The sequence below is a fragment of the Lytechinus variegatus genome, chromosome 3, assembly GCF_018143015.1.
Source record: "Lytechinus variegatus isolate NC3 chromosome 3, Lvar_3.0, whole genome shotgun sequence".
NCBI classification, from domain to species: domain Eukaryota; kingdom Metazoa; phylum Echinodermata; class Echinoidea; order Temnopleuroida; family Toxopneustidae; genus Lytechinus; species Lytechinus variegatus.
Genome location: NC_054742.1, coordinates 8,026,371 through 8,046,289, shown reverse-complemented (window position 1 = coordinate 8,046,289; position 19,919 = coordinate 8,026,371). Strand labels below are relative to the sequence as shown.

Genomic DNA, 19,919 nt, shown 5'->3' with positions numbered 1-19,919 from the left:
CCTGTTAAAATCTGTGACTATGCTATCATCCTCTTTTTTAGAATAAAAGCGAATTTAATATCTAGTCTTAATGACGTCATAGCAGGCGTATGATTGCTACGATTAATTAAGTAATTTGTAATTTGTAAAGGTAATTTGGCCTTTACTCCAAAATAAAGGCTTGCAATCTTTCAAAATGGTTATATTAGTAATCTTTCAATTAATTTTAACCTCAAATAAAATGATATGTTCCATAATCAGATCGCCAACAGTCGTAAGGTGTGCGGTGGCCTTAAGAAGACGAGGGGGGGCTGAACAACCCCCCCCCCCTTATGATCTCTGCCATCGATAGCAACAAAGATTGGCAAGCGCGTTACCCATGGCATTATCTACAAAGCTATGATATCAAATTCTGCGAAAAATCTCATTGCTCGTTGATTATGCTTATTTATGCATAAAATCATAAGTTTGCTCTAATTATCAAAATAATGCCCCTAAAATGTTAATTTTTGTTTCACATACTCTTTATAGGCATCTGATCAAATTTATTTTTTTTAAATGTCTACATCACATTTATTATCTCATGTATTGTATTGTTTAAATTTCTTATATATTTCTTTGTTGTTTGACTTTTTGTATTTTAATATTTTTTTCAATGGAAATTGTCAGGGACTTTATTATAACCATAAACAAATAAAATTAATTGATTTTAAGCAATAAAAGGAAAAATAATGATACATTTTTATGAATTTCGGCTAAAACCACTGTTTGCATTGAAATTTTACACAAATTCATGTTTTTGAGCAATTTGGGGTCTGCATGCACTTACAAAATGTTGCGTAATTTCAGAACCGCGTACCTGGGGGTCACAGTTTTCGTCTCAAACATTGCGCGAGACTTGAAAGTAGTCAGTGAGCGACGTGTTCAAAAAATTTTGTGCAGCAGATTTATTGCAAAAAATGTGGAGGGGATTCAGCAGCCCCCCCTTCAACATTTTTTGCTATCATTCTGGAACGGGCAGAGAAAGTGCTGTGAAATGTTTTGACATTTTCCTTTGAAGTCTTGCATAACTTTTGAGACCATTTTCATGACGTAGGGGTATTGCATCACAGTACCATGTGACTTGTAACGAGAAAATATGACGAAAATTGCTCATTTTTGTCTCGCTTGCATAGCAGAGTGAGACTATAGGCGCCGCTTTCCCAGCCGGCGTCAACATCAAATCTTAATCAGAGGTTAAGTTTTTGAAATGACAGCATAACTTAAAAAGTATATGGACCTAGTTCACGAAACTTGGACATTAGTTTAATCTTATATTACTGAACATCCTTTGCGTGGTTCAGGTCACATGACCAAGGTCATTAAGGTAAATGAATGTGGCCATTTTGGAGGTACAGTGTAATTATTAAATGCTGTCATAACTTTCAAAGTTAATGGATATAGTTTATGAATTGTGGACATAGGGGTAATCAAGTATCACTGACAAGTCTTAGGTCACATGATCAGGTTAGATGTCATTTAGGGTCAATGTACATAGTATTGTATCATCATATGAATGGTGTTTTTTGTGAATGATATTTTATCGCAGTTTTCAAAGTCAGCACTGCCGCTGTATTGAATTGCGTAATACCAATGTGATGAATGATATATGATTTATAATATATTAGGCCTGTTGTACAACTGGAGTTGCTTTCTTTGATAAAAACACCCAATGGTGTGTTCCATTTCAACTTGAAAGTTGTATTGGATTGAGGGTTGGGGAGTTAGCAAACTGGGGATTACAACCTTTTTTTTTTTTTTTACATGATATGAATATCTGACATTAGGATAACATTACTTTATGTTGTCCTGGTCAATCATATTTGAAGATCTAATAAGCGAATTTGAAGCTAGCTTTTCTAATGTATGCAATTATATGAGGTAATACCTTATTTTTCTCCATCTATGAATAAACATTGAGTATACATAGCACTTGTCAATTCTTTGCTGGGTTTACCACTCCTCTAGTAGCAGGATAATTAAAATCATTTTGTATGTGTAGATATTTGATTTACCCCTTGAACTAAAGACATTGATTTTGGCCTTATTAGATTCTGTAAAAATAGAAGAAAAAAAGCAATATACATGGAGATTGTGTTTATTTGTCAGTAGTGATTATTTCTGAGAAAAATTAGATATACAGATCTTTGACTTAATCACTTGGTAATGTGTACAATAATATTTTATGTATCATTTGAATATAGCATTCTCAGACATAAGTGATCGTCACTCTGTTATTTTCTTTGTTATTTACTGCACACCCATGAGGGGACATTGATGTGTATTTTTTGTGAGAACAAATTTAAATTGTAAATTTGCTTTAAGAAAGATTAAAACTCTTTAAGAAGAGTTTAGACTGAATGATAATAAAAACTGATAATACATATAGTTAATACTATGTATGATAAAGCTTTGTCTTGGTTTCTTTGTTTGATGTGTGTCGTGAAGAGAAGAACAGTGTGTAACTGTTTTTAGTGTTTTTTTTGGGGGGGGGAATGGACATGAAGCTTGTTTTGTTTAGGATGTTCCCATTCTCTCGATCATTTTGCTACACAACCCAATGGGAAGTAATGTTTCTTTCCTTATTTCGAGCAGAGTCATCCATACTTTCATGTTCAAGTTTAAGAAGCCTAGGGACTGTTATCTTAAAGACCCATACCAGAGCTAAAAGTGAAATTCTTTAAGCTATAAAGAAAGACAATGCAAGTTTTATGCGTATTCACTACTTGTCACACTAAGTATTTTGCTTTTAGAAAAACTAATAGATTTGGACAATAGAACAGCCCGACTGATATGATGTCACAGTGTGTCGGGACTGTGGTTGCATAGGTTTATACGTAGGAAAGATATTTTCTTGATTTCCAGATCATGAATTCTATTATTTTATTTTCAAATTCTGTAAAAATAGCTAAAAAAGCAATATACATGGAGATTGTGTTTATTTGTCAGTTGTAATGATTATTTCTGAGAAAAATTAGATATACGGATCTTTGACTTAATCACTTGGTAATGTGTACAATAATATTTTATGTATGATTTGAATGTAGCATTCTCAGACATAAGTGTATTTCCAAAACCTGGGGAGGATCATTTGTTTACGAAGTTATGGAATAGCCTCCTAAAAACATCAAACAGTGCTTGACCTCTGAAACTTTCAAACACCTTAAAACATTTTTCTTCAATTCTTCTTAATTTCTTTTATTATAATTTCCTTAAAAGCGCCTTGAGCACTCTACAGAGTGGATTTTGCGCGATATGTCTTATTAATATTATAAGTGATCGTCACTGTTATTTACCAGTACTGCACACCCATGAGGGGACATTGATGTGCATAGTTAATTTCTATGCAAATGGATGCATAGGTTTTTGTGATGCTTTTTTTTTTCCAAAAACTTGTCAGGAAAACATGTTACACGTACCAATAATTTGAATGCAGGTAGGGCTGATAAGCTGTGCCAAATAGGTGGGATATAAAAACTAGTGCAAAGCTATAGGTTTCACATATTTAGCCTAACATGAAAAGCTACTTATGGTATATCTATGTGAAGAAAATCAATGCGTTATCTGAAAAGTAGAAAAATAACTGTTTTATCGAGTACAAACCTAAGAAATCACTACGCTTCTAACACAGAATGACATCAAGGTGAGGCTGGAAAAGCACTCTTTTAAAAGCTGGTTTGGGTCTTCAAAGGTGAGTTAAACTAACCTTTGAACCTCAGTTATCTCTTTGTAGAAAATGTATGCTATTGATAGGTTTGAAGAGTGTATTGAATGAAAATATTCTGTAGAAAATAAAGCAGAAATAATGCCCTTTGATTTCCATTTTTTCTTTAAAAATTTGGTATATCACATTCCACTGACCAAACTGAAAAGTGATCTGAATACCTCTATGATTAAGTTCCCAGCTCCAAATTTCTTCATTTTAACACAAGCTTGACTTTTTGATGATTCATTAAAAGATTTGGTACATGCACATGTTTTGATAACTCCTCTTTGAACGCTGATGGTACAAAATTACAAACCAACAATTTGATTTAAAGAGATTTATTCATATTGTATACAGCATGATTTTCAAATTGGAGATAGAACTATAAAATATAAATACAAAACATTTAATGGACGGATAGTAGATCAGTTAATAAGGCTTAAAATATACAGAGAATATTAACATATTAAATAAATGACAATTTTTTTTTGTTCTAAGGGAGCATACATTTGTACACCAATGGATGGTGGCTCTTGCCACTGAAACAAATGAAGAAAGTTGAATCTACACACATTTCATTACCTTTTTCAATTTCTACCCCTATCAATTAATTATTGAATCTGAAACCAACAATATCTGATTCAATACATATTTTACTCCTATCTACACTGCAGACTACTCAGGATGTCAACCAGACATCATTAAGGTGCATCAAATGTTTCAAGGAATTCTTGACAGGTTGAGTGCAGTAGGATGTGGATTAATGCTATGGCAACTCTTAACCCTCTGATTTAAAGGTGAAGGTCACAAATACTAAGCATCTAGATATTAGTAATGTACAATTGATTGATACAAAGAGTTGTATGGTTTTCATTGTCATGTAACAAACATGAAATAAAAAGGAAACAAACATGAGACATGATATAACTGTTAAACATGAATTTTTAAAGGTATGTACAAATCCCTAGTACATAAGACATATAGACACACACACACACATCACTTTAAACATAAAAAAAATACACCACAAACCTTACTTGTATTTTTAGCCTAATGTAAAATTCTTGAATTGAATTATCAATACATGTACATTATTTCATTTTTTCTACCAGGTCCATTGACAGAAAATAATGTGATTCAAAACAATGCTTTTCCTATGAATGATGAACATATGGTCTTGAAATTTTTTTCAACACATGACAATTATATCACAACACTCATTAGATATAATACTTGAAAAAGAGAGTTTAATAGCCACTTTTAATATATTGATACTTTTTTATTATTTTATACATTCGTCTAGAATATCACATATATCCTCGTAGTCAATAGGAGGGGGGGGGGTGCCATATCAACTGCCTTGTATTTGTACGTCTCATCCTCTATTAACTTCATTTCACAGACTACTTGGTTGGGTCCATGATAATTCGAGATTATTAGAAGTTTTCATAGGAACATACAAAACAGACAAATAAAATAACTTTAAGAACCAACATAATGGAGGTTGAATGCAATTAGTATTGCCCTCTAAATTGTATTTTCATTTTTTTTCTCAGGTAAAACCTCTTCAACACGTTCATTCTGTTTTATGGTGATCCAGTAATTTGCTGATACACAACATGAAAACCTCTGAAAATATCAGATTACATTCTTTACGGCTTAGCTAATTATATTCTCCCGTCTAATCTAAATAGACAATCCCAATGCAGGCCATGACAGGTCTGCAGGAGTGAGAACACTTTTTGAGACGATGGAGAAAATACAGTACAGCAATTACTGATCATAAAAAACATTTCTACTCTGGGTAATAGAGAACATCTGTTAGTTGGGTCAAGACCAAAATGTGAAAATTCCATAATACATGATGCTTGGCAGTCTTTTCATAAAAAATAAATAAAAATGGAGATACTTTGTTTATTTCTGAATCCAAAAATCTATGGTAAGGCACATCATTTCGTTCTTGGGCCATCACATATCAGTTGTTAGAGTAAGCAGCATTTATATAGCTTGTGTTTTTCAAGCATTCATATACTGCCCTGTTTGTTCTCAGCAACAGAGACTGTGTAAAACATTTGTTCCTTGCGCCTTTGAATGTTTCTTATAGATCATTGGCAGTATACAAATGCTGTTTATCTACTTGATAAAATTGATGGAGATTCCTACTTTTTAAATGATGAAAGAGAACCCATCTTATCTTTATAGCGAGCTCTCAGTGATCCTGTAGAAGCGGTCATATCATCGACTCCACCCATCGCCCCAGCCTTTGCCATGTCTCCCTCACCATACCCGGGAGTAGGAGATGCCATTGCAGCCTTCCTCTCATCAGGACTGGCCCAATTCAGAGCAGGTACTTTGCTTAGATCCATGGTAGAACTGCTGTGTTCTGATGATGTAGTAGCCTCTTCTGTTCTGTTAATCACATTGTCAGGATAGCTAGGATCCTGAAAGATGGCTATACCTTGATCAGCCATGTTCCAAGCTTCTCTGTCTGTGCTACTCTCACGCATCAAGACTAGGATCTCATCTAACTGCAAGTCCTTTGCTTTCAGTCTATGGATTACAAAAAAAAGAGGAAAATTTGATAATGGTACTCATAAAGGTATCAACTCTAGAGAGTGATCAATGCACTGTTATCACTATTGCCCAGGCTTTGGCCAAGCTGGCTATTTTATGGCACATGACTTCATCTGGGTCGAGCACAGCACATTGTGAATAAATTTCATCAGAAAAGCTTGAAATTGAGGGGTTTTTAAAACAAATATAGAAAACAAATGTGCAATCCTTGACTTTCTAAATAAGTGTGAATTTACATTATGCCATCTCACTTTTACTAACATTTCTTCCAGTATCTGTTATGACTAACAATGAAAAGAAGCTTTCATAATTATGTCAAACTAAACAAATAAAATTTAGTCTTTGCGAGGCCTTATATTCTCTGATCAAGAGATGAAGACAGATTTATGATATCTGTCAGATATATGTCAACATGTGTTGAGCTCTCATTATGAATGCATTTATCACTTACGCCAGATTTCTTTCTTCGGTTGCAGACATGATGATCTTAGTAACAACCTTCTGTAAGGTTGGATCCTTAGTTTCTACAAACTGAGTTAATGTGTTGGTTAAACTCTCTTGGGATAGCAGGTTATCACATGACTAAAGGAGGGAAATAGAAACTACACAGCATTAATAAAATAACCTTGCAAAAATATTCTTTGTAAAATATTTTTTATATGTCTTACATCTGTTATAATTAAATTCAACATTGTCCACCATTTTTTGCAACATTTTTATTGGTGAGGAACTATTTTTTAATTTTATATTCTGCAATAAGATAAGGATTTGAAATATTCATTTCACATTAAAAAAATATATAACTCATCCAAATTCAGAATACTTTGAAAAATAAAGACATGATTAATTCCATTGTCAAGCAACAATTTTCCTTGATGTTATTATACAATATAGGGCATGTTGAAGAGTGCATTTAAAAACAACTGAGAAAATCAAACATTTGTAGTTCAACATGAGTGCTTATAGACTATAATCTTGGTGGATGCTGCAGTTATTGTCTTTGCTGTTCTGCTGAACGCAAAAGATACGACTGATCTGGCGAAGACTATGCACTTGTGGATGCATCCACCGCCTATACACTCCTGTCTGCCCAATCAATATTCATGTGTTCATCTCGTCGTTTGACGTGTTGTTGTACCGGGATCCGTACCGGTACCTGTATTGCTGTCGTGTGCCAACGAATTGAGATCATAAAAGCGAAGATATTATTGTTACACAGAGGGATTGCCTGGTAGATTTCGCTTTTTCCACATCCCTCCCGTTGTCAATAATGCTACGAATGGCAGATTCATAAAGGTCTCAGAATTTTCTACTAGGAATGCGGAGTTTATTGGCAGCATAATCCAAACTATCACAGAAGTTTCTCGTGTGTACTCGTACTCGCCATTTTGGATGAAGAAAGTGACATCATGTCACATGACTTATACGAATTACCTTCTTCTTTCCAAAGTATTTCTGATTGGTCTGTTTTACTTCTTCTCATACATATGCATGAGAATTTTCCTTATGAAAAACTGGCGTCATTTCAAAGTCGATAATAAAAAAAAAAAACATCAAAAGCAAGATGGGAGTGTATAGGTGGTGGATGCGTAGTCTTTGCCAGATCAGACGTATTGCTTGCGTTCAGCATAACAGCAAAGACAATAACTGCAGCCTCTGCCTAGATTATAAGCTAGAGTGCTAATGATTTGATGAAAATCAAATTGAATTTGATTTCTTTCAGCATTGGGTCTCTTACCTCAGTATTCTCAGCAAAGTAGAGTAAAATCTTTCCTGCTAGTAGGTAGATACCAGAATCCAAACTATTACTTGTGATGTTCAATAAATTGGGTAATAAATCCTCCTGTAAGGCAAGCACCAAATTTTATCAATCTAAATATACTTTCATTCTTTCTTTTATATAACAGTTTAATAAATGAATCAAGAAACATCCATTTAAAGAGGAATGAACACTATGTCTGGTATCTTATTGACTGTGTGTTATAAATGACTAGTCTTAAGATAACTATTAATACTACAAAGAATGAACACACAATTTTATTCTTCTAGAGAAACTTAACCATTTTTTTAGAAGAAAGTACTTGTTTTGCTACTTGGTAACATAATTATTGTGGTATGAATGAATTGAGTTGTGAATTTTACCATGTTCAGGGTTGGCGGATTTAAATCATGTTGATTTAAATTGTGATTTTGAGTTAAATCATTGAATTAAATCACTTCCATTGAAGCATGTATAAATGATTAAAGATTTCTTTGGGGGAAGTGGCAATTTAATTTTTCTGACTCAAAAAGAAAAAAAAATCAACTTTATATCATCTAAACATGAATAAACTCTTAATATCTACTCAGAGCAATTGAAATCAAGTCAATAAAATCAAGTTAAACTTGCAAAACCAAAGATGTACATTATGTAGCCTATTAATATTTCAACCCCTACTACACTTTCATAAGTAGACTTACAACATTTTCCCTGTAAATTTTTTCTTTGATAGTAAACAAAGTCATTGTTTCTTTATATCAAAATCCAAAAGTGTTTTTAGAGGACAGTTTTTAAGAAAATATAAGAGAAAGTCAAGGTTTATTGACAGTTCTTATATTCTGATCATGCACATGAACTACAACATATTGCTCTCCAACACTATCATTTGTTCATCTCTATCCTTAGCAATAGTACTTCAGAACAAAAATATGTAAAAAAAGAGAGGAATTTGAAAAAGAAACCCTGAACTTATAAGGCTGAATTCCATCAGAAAATTTTACCAGGATGCGTTTGAATCAAGGCCTGTTCAGACATTCTGTATACCATTGTGGTACACTGAGGGGGTACACTGAGAAAGGTTCCATGTATAAAAAAATGCAGATCTATGCATGCTCTAAGTAAATGACACTAAATCATAACAACAACCACACATTTAGCGCCCAATGCCAAAAGTGAGAATTTATTTTTGTACTTTTCTCACAGTGAATGTGTTGAATTGAGTGCAGATAATACATAAAATCTGCATTGTCCCTGGTAACCCATAGTTTTTAAAATCATATTATTTTGCATGTATTTAAATACATACACTCTAGTAATGTTGTAGCTTTAGAAAATTTTCTCATTTTTAGCGAAACTGCTAAGAACTGCCAAATACTACTATTCAGCTTTATCATAAAAGAAATCATTCAGATCAACTTGCAACTTTTTTCCCAATTGGTCAGACAGAGCTTTGCAAGTCAATGCTTTGAAACATTCAGAGTTTAGAGTTCCAACTATGGCTCAAAGAACAAAAATAAATGCAGTTTTATTTAACATATGATCTTTAGCTCTTGGCTTGAAAAATAAAGTGTTTCCCCTTGGAGAATGTGAGTCTCAGAGTCATGAAATTCTTCCAAAGAAACTGATCCTCATTTCATGTAAGAGCTTTGAATAGGAACACCAACTATGCAGCATTAGCTGTACCAAGACAGTTCATCAGCTTGGATTGAACCAGCCAGTACAGGCTCCTTACATGCATGAGAGGACGCAGAAAATGTCACAATCTTCATGGAGTTAATATTTTCTATACATTCTATTTTGACTTAATTTAATTATGAAATGAAAAGCTAAGAATGATTTCGTAGTGAAATGTATGATTTCAAAGTTTATGTCAGTGTAAAGGATTATATTTTTGGTGTCTGCGCATTAAAAAAAATTGTTTTGAAAAATAAAAGAAATATATAAAAAATCTGAATTAAATAAAAAAAAATCTTATCTAAATCAAATAAATCAATTAAAAAAAAAAATGCTACAAATACTACACTGTGCAGAATGGTGCATTTTCAGTTTGTAACTTGGCCAGATTGAGTAGTTAGGAATTGAGGTGGTGCTAGTAAGAATACTTGTTCATATCTGCTTTAAAGAAAAGTAAATTTTCCAATTTCCTACCCTATGAATAATTATATATATTATTTATTTTATATTGAAAATGTTGCCTGCAACAGTCATTTCATTCTGAGCCATTAGATTTGGGCAATATGATTCTTTTAAAGGCAACATTTTTATGTTCTCAATAAGAAAAACCAGTCGATATGATTATCACTACTTACAGCTATATGTGTGATTCATGCCTGTTTGCCTGCCAGTACTTCGGATGTTATGTTATTCATGAATAGAAATGTAAACCTTGTTAAGTGATTATGATGTAAACTGTTACCACACATGTTAATGTGTACAAAATTTTGAGCTTGGGTTTGATCAGCTGGGAATATGGCTATTCTGGACTATTTTGCTGCAAATGTGAAAAGAAAAATTATAAATTTGGCACTATATTCAACATTATGGTCTGAGTCATACAAATGAGCCCAGCAAGATGAGCCATTGTGATGTATTTCATTGAGTAATCAGAATGCCTCATTCAGTTAGTAATATAAAATATGACTCCATGAAAGATTGAACTATAATATGAAGAACCCTGAACTTGAATCAATACTTCTATGAAACTAATGCTTTAAAAACAAACTACAAGTAATCAATGCCAGGTCTGTATATTATTATACAGTGGTAAAGTGTACAAACCTGTTCCAGAATGACATCTGAGCTCTCTATGGCTACAAGTTCTAAGGTCTGAAGAGCAAGTCTGAGAGTCTCATTATCTTGACTGGTACACAATGATACTAAAGCACCAGCTGGGGAAAAACATAACATAGATTTAAAGATATGATGAAGATATTATTCATTTTATTGTCATGTAAAACTTTTTACAAAGTGAGTGGTTGACGTCATCAGTCTCCTCATTTGCATACCAGCCAGGTTGTGCATATAACTGTTTTGTGAAATTAAGCGAAACTTTAAAATGTCATAACTTTCTTATTTTACATCCGATTTTAATGAAATTTTCAGTGTTATGCTTGTTGGATTTTTCTCTTTTTATTCAAATCAACTTTTTGTTGGGGTGGACTTGTCCTTTAACAAAAGTTGTTGACATATGTAGCTAAGATAGAGTCACCAACTCATCATAGTCACAGCAATGTTCCTTTCAGAAAACTTATGTATTTATAAATTATTGTTTTACAACTTCAATATTGAATGACAGACACAAGGTATTTCCAACAAAAATCATTGCTCAGAGAATTATGGGGGGGGGGGTAACTAACACTAATAATCAAACTGTTTGTAACTTGGGATGAATATGTCACTTTGCAAACATAATTGTTACAATGAATTATAATTCTTTGGAAGAAAAAGTAAATCAATGATGAAAACAGTCAAACAAAACAACATTACCTCTCTGGATTCTGGAAAATTTACAAATAAAAGCTAATTTCTAATTTCAACAGGAAATTTACAATTAATTATAATGGGAGTACTGTTCACCAAATTCTTTGTCAGTCAAAACTTACTTGGTGTGATCATGCTAGCCATCTGGCTTCTAATCTCAGAACTAAAAGCCAAGTCCAGAAAGATTCCAGCCACATATCGCCTGGTTGTATCAGATCCAGTCTTAGCTGCATGAGCCAAGTCCTCTAAACCACGGTCAGAAATGACAGCATGTTTATTATCTTCAGAGTCTGATACAATGTAAGATAGAGCAGTGATTGCTTCTTGTACCAAACGAGTGTTCCTTGAGTGCAATAAGGTAGTGAGGGTTCGTATGCCACCACTCTCAACAAATTGATCCTGAAATAAACAGAAAATATACAAGCAGCTTGATTATATTTCTCTGAAATACAAAATATTTCAAATCCTTCTACACTCAAACATCCATGAAACAGTCAACAAAATGTTTAAGAAAAGTTATCAAATAGTATAGGGATCTTAAACAGCACTTTAGGATAACATTGAAACATATAAAAATGTACATTTCACCATACGGCTAATCAACAAATCACCTCCCTCCGTTAACCTACATTTATGCACCTTTTTTTTTTACTAAAAACAATTGCCATATTTCGACAGAATTTCTAACATGGTTTATTGATCCTACCTGAATAGCTGGAACAACAAGAAGTTCAGCCAAGGCTTCAGTAGCATACTCCTGAATAGCTTCATCAGATGATAATCCAAGTGTGATCAAAACCTCTAATCTATAGGAACAATGATACATACTTCCAAGTCATTATACACCTTAACATTGCATGCACTGATAGTGGATTACATTTATCATCCCCAAGAATTATAATAAAAACATTCAAATTCATTCAATTTTTCACAAAGTCTGGTGACAGTAAAATTAGCAAATTACAGAAAATCCCCATGAGGGTGAAAAAATTGACCAATTACAAATGTATCTTTGCCAAGTTTTCTGATTACATTTGACAAATGTCATTTCAACAATGTCCACACTCGAATGAATTCCTTGAAGTATAGCTGTCAGCACCAGCATACATACAGAATACATCATTATTGCAACTTCCTTGCTTCAATTAGAAATGAAATCTCACCCTCCTTCTGCTACAATCCTGAACTTGCTATCATCTCCTGCTGTTGCTAATGTTGCCAATTCAAATGCCGCCTGACGCTGTTCCTTCAACCTGTCATCAAAGAAAAATTAGCATTGACCAAATTACAAGTTGAGACAACATTCATTGATGGTTGTAAGTAGAATACTCCTACAAGATATTGCATGACACTGTCGCTTATTATCTTTAAAAGAAAAAAAATTGTCATCACTCTATAGTATTACATGTAGGTCCTAAAGTTTTAAGAGAATGCAATGACTATATTCTAAAATGAGTCAGTAAACATCCAAGAATTAACCTAATAAACTCACTGTTGGGATGCCAATATGTATCTATCATTTAACTATTAAAAGTCCAAATGTTTCTTCAAAGAAAAGTATCACGATCATTCATATATAAACTGCTATTATTCAATCTTGCTCTTTAAAAAAAATAAATATATCACATACATTTCATGAAATCTGTGAAAATTAACATGAATTACCTTCCATTTTTTGCAATTTCAATGACCTTCTCAACATCACGACTGATAATGAGTTCATTCTCTAAGTAGTCACCAATCTCAAAGCGAAAGTTATAGAAGAGAGACCAACCGGCTGACCAGATACCAAACATATAGATCACATGGAGACCATAGTAGACTAAAGAATAGATCAGATTTACATACTGGATACTGCAGCTATCATCATCTTCATCAATTGGTGTGCAGTTGAAGTTCTGATAAGCAGTTGAGAAAGATAAAAGGATATTTGCAATAATAAATTGGTCACAAAAGTAAGACTAAGAGTTCATTTAATGCAAAGACAACATCAAGACTATGTATCAAGATTAAAATGGCACTAAAAATGCTGCAATGGGTCATCAATTTTGCCTAAACACAGATAAGATACCGGGTAGATAATTTATCAAAACATTTATATCCACTGAATGATAAAATGCATTGACTTGATTGAAACAAAACAAAAAATTCATCTGGTTTTTCTACAAATTATAATCTTCCAAAGTTTCTTGATAATGATAAGAATAACTTTAGTAACTATTGCTGCTTATAAAGTTATATAGTGCTGAACACATACTTTGTATTAGATGTCTCTACTATTAAGCATCATAATTACCCTGGCTTTAGCAGAGCTGTTACAGGTTTACATGTACTGGTAGTTTGTCTTGACCAATATTGTTGTTATTAAAGGACAGTTCAAAATACTTACCAACACAGATAGAAGAGAAAGGATAGCTAATGCTACAGATGCTCCCCAGTTTAACATGGTCAGCACATTGAAGATTGCTAGGAAGAATCTGGGCCTAAATAAAGGATAGAAATCACATAAATCTTGCTTATGAATCTCATTTTAACAAATCGCACCACTTTGGTTATAATTGAAATATCTCATTTCACTAATACTGGTTAACATGACATGAAGTACATTTTGTGACATCGAGGTGTGGATTAGTTAAATGGATTAACTAAACTCTCCCTCAATGAAGCTGAGTAAAAAAAAAATCCTAATATAAAGAAATTATTCATGTTAGACTTAGTTCTGTAACAAATATGAAGGTACTTGTATCTTTTATTACCAGAGACTTGATGGTCCAACGAAGCCAGCCTTATGAGAGAATGATGGACATTGAAGCAATCCATACAGGGCTATCACTCCTGTCCATAACCCAGAGTACCAATAAGTTGTGAAGAATGCAAACAACACAAACAACCAGTTAATGTAGATAGAAGCCTGTAATTAAAGAAATAGAATCACTATTTACCTTTCAGTTGTTGGACTAATATATTCAAATATGGAAATTTGAACTCATGCATCCATAGGAAGAGCAACTTTCATACAATATTGCAGGAAAACACAAATACATGTAGCTATCCCAATAATAAAACCGGAAAGTAAATCATTTACAGCCTAACCTTCCATTCATATCTTTAATATCACAGTATACAGTATGTAATATATATATTCTATACACAAAGGAAGTTACGTATCAGACAACTGCTCACACACTTACCCTGAAATCACCGAGCATTGTCTCTCTCCACTTAAGCATAGCAACCTCATGAATAAGACTAGTTTTGATCTCTTCTGTTTGTCCAGCTCCTAAATCATGTCTTCCTTTGCTTCTCATATCAACAAATGACTATGGATTTAAACAGATGCATATAAAAAATACATCAAGTCAATATATTAATATTGCTAAAAATTTAACTTAGGAAGATAAAGAATAAAAGAATATAGAAGTATTTCTTTTAGTTAAGATATTGATTGTAGCATGAGATAATTACTTGGCAATTGCCAATACATTAAACTCAGTTGAATAATATGAAATAAGACACCTTATCGAAAGTCTTTAATGCTGCAATCCACAAGCATCTTTTCATCACTTATCTTAATAATTACCATCTATCATGGAAAGTCATTATGAAAGATGAATGAAGTCAATATAATGGAATTAAACAGGGCTATACATCTTTCACCAGCTTCTTTCTCGCATTTGACATTGTACTGTCTATGATAAATGTTAAGATTTGAGCAGGATTTTGTATGAAAACCATGGCTCTGACTTTAAGTACGGTGCCACCTAAATGAAAATAATGTCTAATTTCAAATCTTTAAAGTAAACTAATAATCATTTACTTATTTTCATCAGACAATAAGATGACTATGATGCATTCAGATTGCGCTCTTGCTTTTTTAACTGTTATGATTATAAAGTGTCATTTTCTATGATTTCATCAAGAAAGGTGGCACAAAAATGCTTGATCATTGGCATTATAACCTGTATCAAGGAAAATGTTCTCATACCAAGATATGGTATATATTGTCATGTAAAAAAAATGACAAGCCAACAAAAATATGTATCACAAATTAAATTGACCATTGTCTTCTCTTCTTTAATAGATATACAGGAGGACACTGTCATTATAACCTTTGACTATTCTTAATGAAAACAAACACTGAACTTTGAAATTGAGGTCAATTGCAAGAAGAACATTTTTTCTGTGGCATACCTCTTGCCTCTTGGCCATTGGAACCATCTTCAGGATACATCGGTCTCCAATAAGGTAATCATCCAATGTGTAAGCATCTCTCAGATACTGTCCTTTGAATCGAAGTCTGAACTGATGATCCTCACGTCCCATCACATAAAGGATGTGGAGAAGCTTGGCTCTAATACGGGCCAGGGTGTCCCGTGCACTACATTGCAACACAAATGTATGCACCTGTAAGAAGAAAATTTTGGGTAAAGCATTTATGTTAAACGGCACTGTGATTTTAAATTCATCAAAGAGATAGAGATTGGTAAATATTTACTCAGTGCACAAGGCTACTTACTGAGTCTAGTCCTATATCTACAAGAAAAAAGGTGTGAATTGGTTGGCATGTTTGTATGCTCAGCTGTACTGATGGCAATAAAAGAAGAACCTGGCTAATGCCGATCTGTTATTCATCAAAATTTTCCAAAATATTTTTCGGAAAGGTAGTAAGCTGATTGTATGTAATAAATTTATTTTAATAATTTCTTCCTTTTTCAAAAAGCAAAATATAGGAGTAATTGAGGAGGGTGCAAAATCGCACCCTTTTCCCCATAGACGCTGTAGTTAATGCGTCGGTGGAGCTCCACCACTACGAGCCCAATGGCCATCATCTGTCATTGTAGGAGGACAAAAAATTAGAACATATTGGAAAAACTCCTCCGAAACAGCGGATTTAAAAGTCTATATTCTAGGCTGGTTGTGCAGTGGTACAGTTATTTATACCTAGACTGAAATTTTCTGTCTGTTCTGAGGTGTTACCCAACTCACTTACTTCTTCAAAGGCATGAAATTGACAAAAATGAACAAACGGTAACTTACAGAATCACAGAACAGAGACAGAGAAATTTGGGTCTATAATATATTTCTAGTTGTTAATTAGGATTGATTTTCATTCATCATTCTAACATTTAAGCCTGTTTTGACGAGTTTTTTATCATTTAAAAAAAAAATCTCGTGTGGAGCCAATGGAGTTCAGCGGAACAACCAATAAAACAGAGACTGAAGCTTTTGGTCTAAGTTTGCTCCCATGACAAGAAACAGGCCGAGTACCGACCGACAACTGGTACCTACATGTAACCGCAGGCTAGAGCCCAGGGGACCGTTTCATGAAAGGACTTGTCAGACGTTTTATCTGACATGTCCCATTTTATCCGACAATTACCATAGTAACAGTACCTCTCAGCCAATCAACATCAGAGAAAGATGTCAGATCCGACTACTTGTCGGATGAAAATGTTGATGAAACACTCCCCAGGACTCGTCCGTGGGATAGGATGGGGGGGTCGGGTGTCCGGACACTTTATATTTTTGAAGCCTTCTTTTGTGTCTTTGGATTACACTAAAAATATGAATTCAATATAGTTGTATCATGTTCTATTCTGTTCTTTAAAATATTTCCTAACATTTTGTACTAAAATTTGATGAAACTTCACTTGAAATTTTTTCTAAATGACTTTTTAAAATTGATCGTCCGGACACACAACCAGGTATACTAGACAAACATACCGGTACTCTCCAAAATGGCGCGGAATGGGGTCGCAGTAGCACTCCAAATAAAACTTTAAAAGGGAAAAAAGTAAAGTATGTACTTACCTCGATTATATATATGGATGAAGGTCTATCGTGACACAGAATCCTGACAGACATTGAGGCACAAAGTGGACCCTCAAAGAAAAAGGAAAAGTTCTGCCTCGTTCGTTTTCCTGTCAAAATTGAAAACAAAAATTGCCGATCGATAAACCGACATAGATGTCTAACTTTTCCTTTTTCGGAGGGTCAGTTTGTGCCTTGATGTCACGTTCTGTGTCATGATAGACCTTCATCCATTATAATCGCGGTAAGTGCATAATTTATTTTCCCCCTTTTATTCGGAGTGCAATTGACGAGTCCCGGGCTCAGGCCCGCTTCGGGCCGAAGCTCCGGTAGGTACCGTACGGTACCATGGCATGATCATAATGCGTGCAAAACAAGTGTTACATGTACGACGAATCTTACCACAAAAGCACTGCTCTCGACGTAAAGCAGCATCTTTTCCGCTCGAACTTATTAAATATGAAGCTATGACATCAGGCTATAAGTTATCATCATTTTTTCAAGCACAAGATGAACACGTAACTTCGTCTTGGAGAATCTTCTCTGTCAGATCACATATTTTTTCGACGAAGTTCACGCAATTAATGCAAATGAGCGTTAGCATGACGTCATTGGTCCCAAGGAAACGTACTTTTGCGGCGCACGGCCCCTCTCTCAGTACCGATTTTTTTTTTTTTTTTAATTTTATTCATGTTCTATACTAGTACCAATCGTTAATTGAATGCACGAAAAGAAGAAAATCTAGCACTTTATGGAATTGGAACTCATACATGAATTGAAATGACAAATTTTGGAGCTGCTCGCATTAAGTGACAGAATCAAATTTTATATTATTCTTACTTACTTTACTTTAAGTCCTCGATGCTGTAGGCTTGAGTTGAGTGCCTGTTCATCGATCGGAGTATCTCCTCTGGTGGTAGTACAGTATCCATTGTATTAAAACAAAATATATATACCGGTACTTAAGACGAGAAAGGACTGACAGAAGTGTGTACATGTATGCTAGAAACCATGGAAAAACAAAGACAATACTATATGTTTTCTGATTTTTAGCCTTAGTTCAATTAGGGAATAAAGTTGGATGTAAAAATATGTCGAGGGCAATTTAAGGTTGCTATTCACTCCCATACACTCCACTTTAAAGGACAAAGGTAGGCCTCTTCCTATTGTCCGTGTTAATATTGACAATTTTCTTAATACACGTACCCTATAATCCCCTTATAATCATGATAAAAGAATTCCATATCTGATGAGTGACAAATAAATGCCGTACAGTACGCCCGGCCGGCTCCCCTATGAAAGTGAACAGTGAAGACCTTAGTTTTTTTTTTGTTTTTTTTTGCTTGTCCAATTGTTTCGTAGACGAAATATCCTTAATTTTTGGATAAAAACTTTTTTTTTCTTTTTTTGCTTGTCAGATTTTTCCTCGGAAAAAATGTGCCCCCCGGGCCCCTTTTGGAAAATCCTGAATCCGCCCCTGGCCTACCCAGTGTCCATTGGCCGGGCGCCGAAGCAGCTAGGGGCAGGAATTCTGTCATTCCAGAAGTGAAGTGAAAAAAAAATGATTATAAAGAAAAAGAAAAGAACTTAAAAAGAATACATATAAGCAAGGAAGAACAGAAATGACGTTATAGCATAAGTCGTCTTGTCGGTAATAATTATATCCGTGCCGCCCCATCCCCTTCACCCTATAGCTGGACCTCATTTCACATTACATCATGGATCCTTTTTGTGCTTTATACGAGCCTGCGTGGTCTAGCCTAGCTGCAAAGCTCCCATTAAAACATTTATATAAATCGAAGCCTATTATAGGCCTACTCAGTTAATAGGCCTAAACTTGATCCCTTTTGGCAGCTCGCAAATAAGAAGCTATCCGGCCTGGGAAAAAAATTATCTGAGAAAAATCAATTATCGTTTGATCTAGAATTCCGCGCTTTGTATGCAAACATCAATCCAAATTAAAAAAAACCACACTTGCTCTGATCAAAATGACCTCAAATATAGGTCTATACATATTTCCGAACTGATGTAAATGGTACTGGCACCGAAAGATACACTGAAAAGGAGAAGGGAAGAGAGAGAGAAAAAGAAATTTGAAAGCAGTGAAGGAGGTCGGTGGACAGAAGAAGAAAAGGCAGTGCCAATCGTCGCCAGGGAGAAGAAAGTTTGTTTTTAATTGTTTTAAAGCTGATTGATGTGGGAGGGGGAGATTTAAAGGGCAATTCCCCGGTCCGCCCCCAGCAAACGTACTGTTTTGAAAGAAAGAGAAAAATCAAAGTATAGCATAACTTGAACGCTGAATATATCTTATCAAAATCTAAACGGATATAAAGTTTCGCTTAATTTTCACAAAAGTTATTGCCACATCTTGATAAAAATGCAATTGGGGAATCCGATCGATAATTAACGCTATGGTCACATCCACTCAGTAAGCTTCTTGAATTGAATCTTGACTATACCTACTTGTATCCGAATTCGATAAAAAAAATTCAGCATCATGCTTCTATTTTTTTTAAAATCTACTTATTCGAACCTGCTTTTATTTCAATACTTTACAAGCAGCACAGCATA

The 19,919-nt window shown here is 34.1% G+C and overlaps 1 protein-coding gene across 1 annotated transcript; it reads right to left on the bottom strand.

The window, feature by feature from the left end:
• Window positions 1-1,750: 1,750 nt before the first annotated feature.
• LOC121410136 lies at window positions 1,751-17,947 on the bottom strand. The gene is made up of 13 exons (XM_041602022.1): window positions 17,751-17,947; window positions 15,729-15,941; window positions 14,729-14,857; window positions 14,294-14,448; window positions 13,927-14,020; window positions 13,203-13,435; window positions 12,701-12,790; window positions 12,244-12,343; window positions 11,660-11,936; window positions 10,836-10,945; window positions 8,037-8,141; window positions 6,750-6,880; window positions 1,751-6,274 (listed from the first exon to the last, which is right to left on the bottom strand). Exons 1-13 carry the CDS (start codon window positions 17,781-17,783, stop codon window positions 5,884-5,886), a joined length of 2,061 nt encoding a protein of 686 aa, XP_041457956.1. The 5' UTR covers window positions 17,784-17,947; the 3' UTR covers window positions 1,751-5,883.
• Between the last annotated feature and the right edge of the window lie 1,972 nt (window positions 17,948-19,919).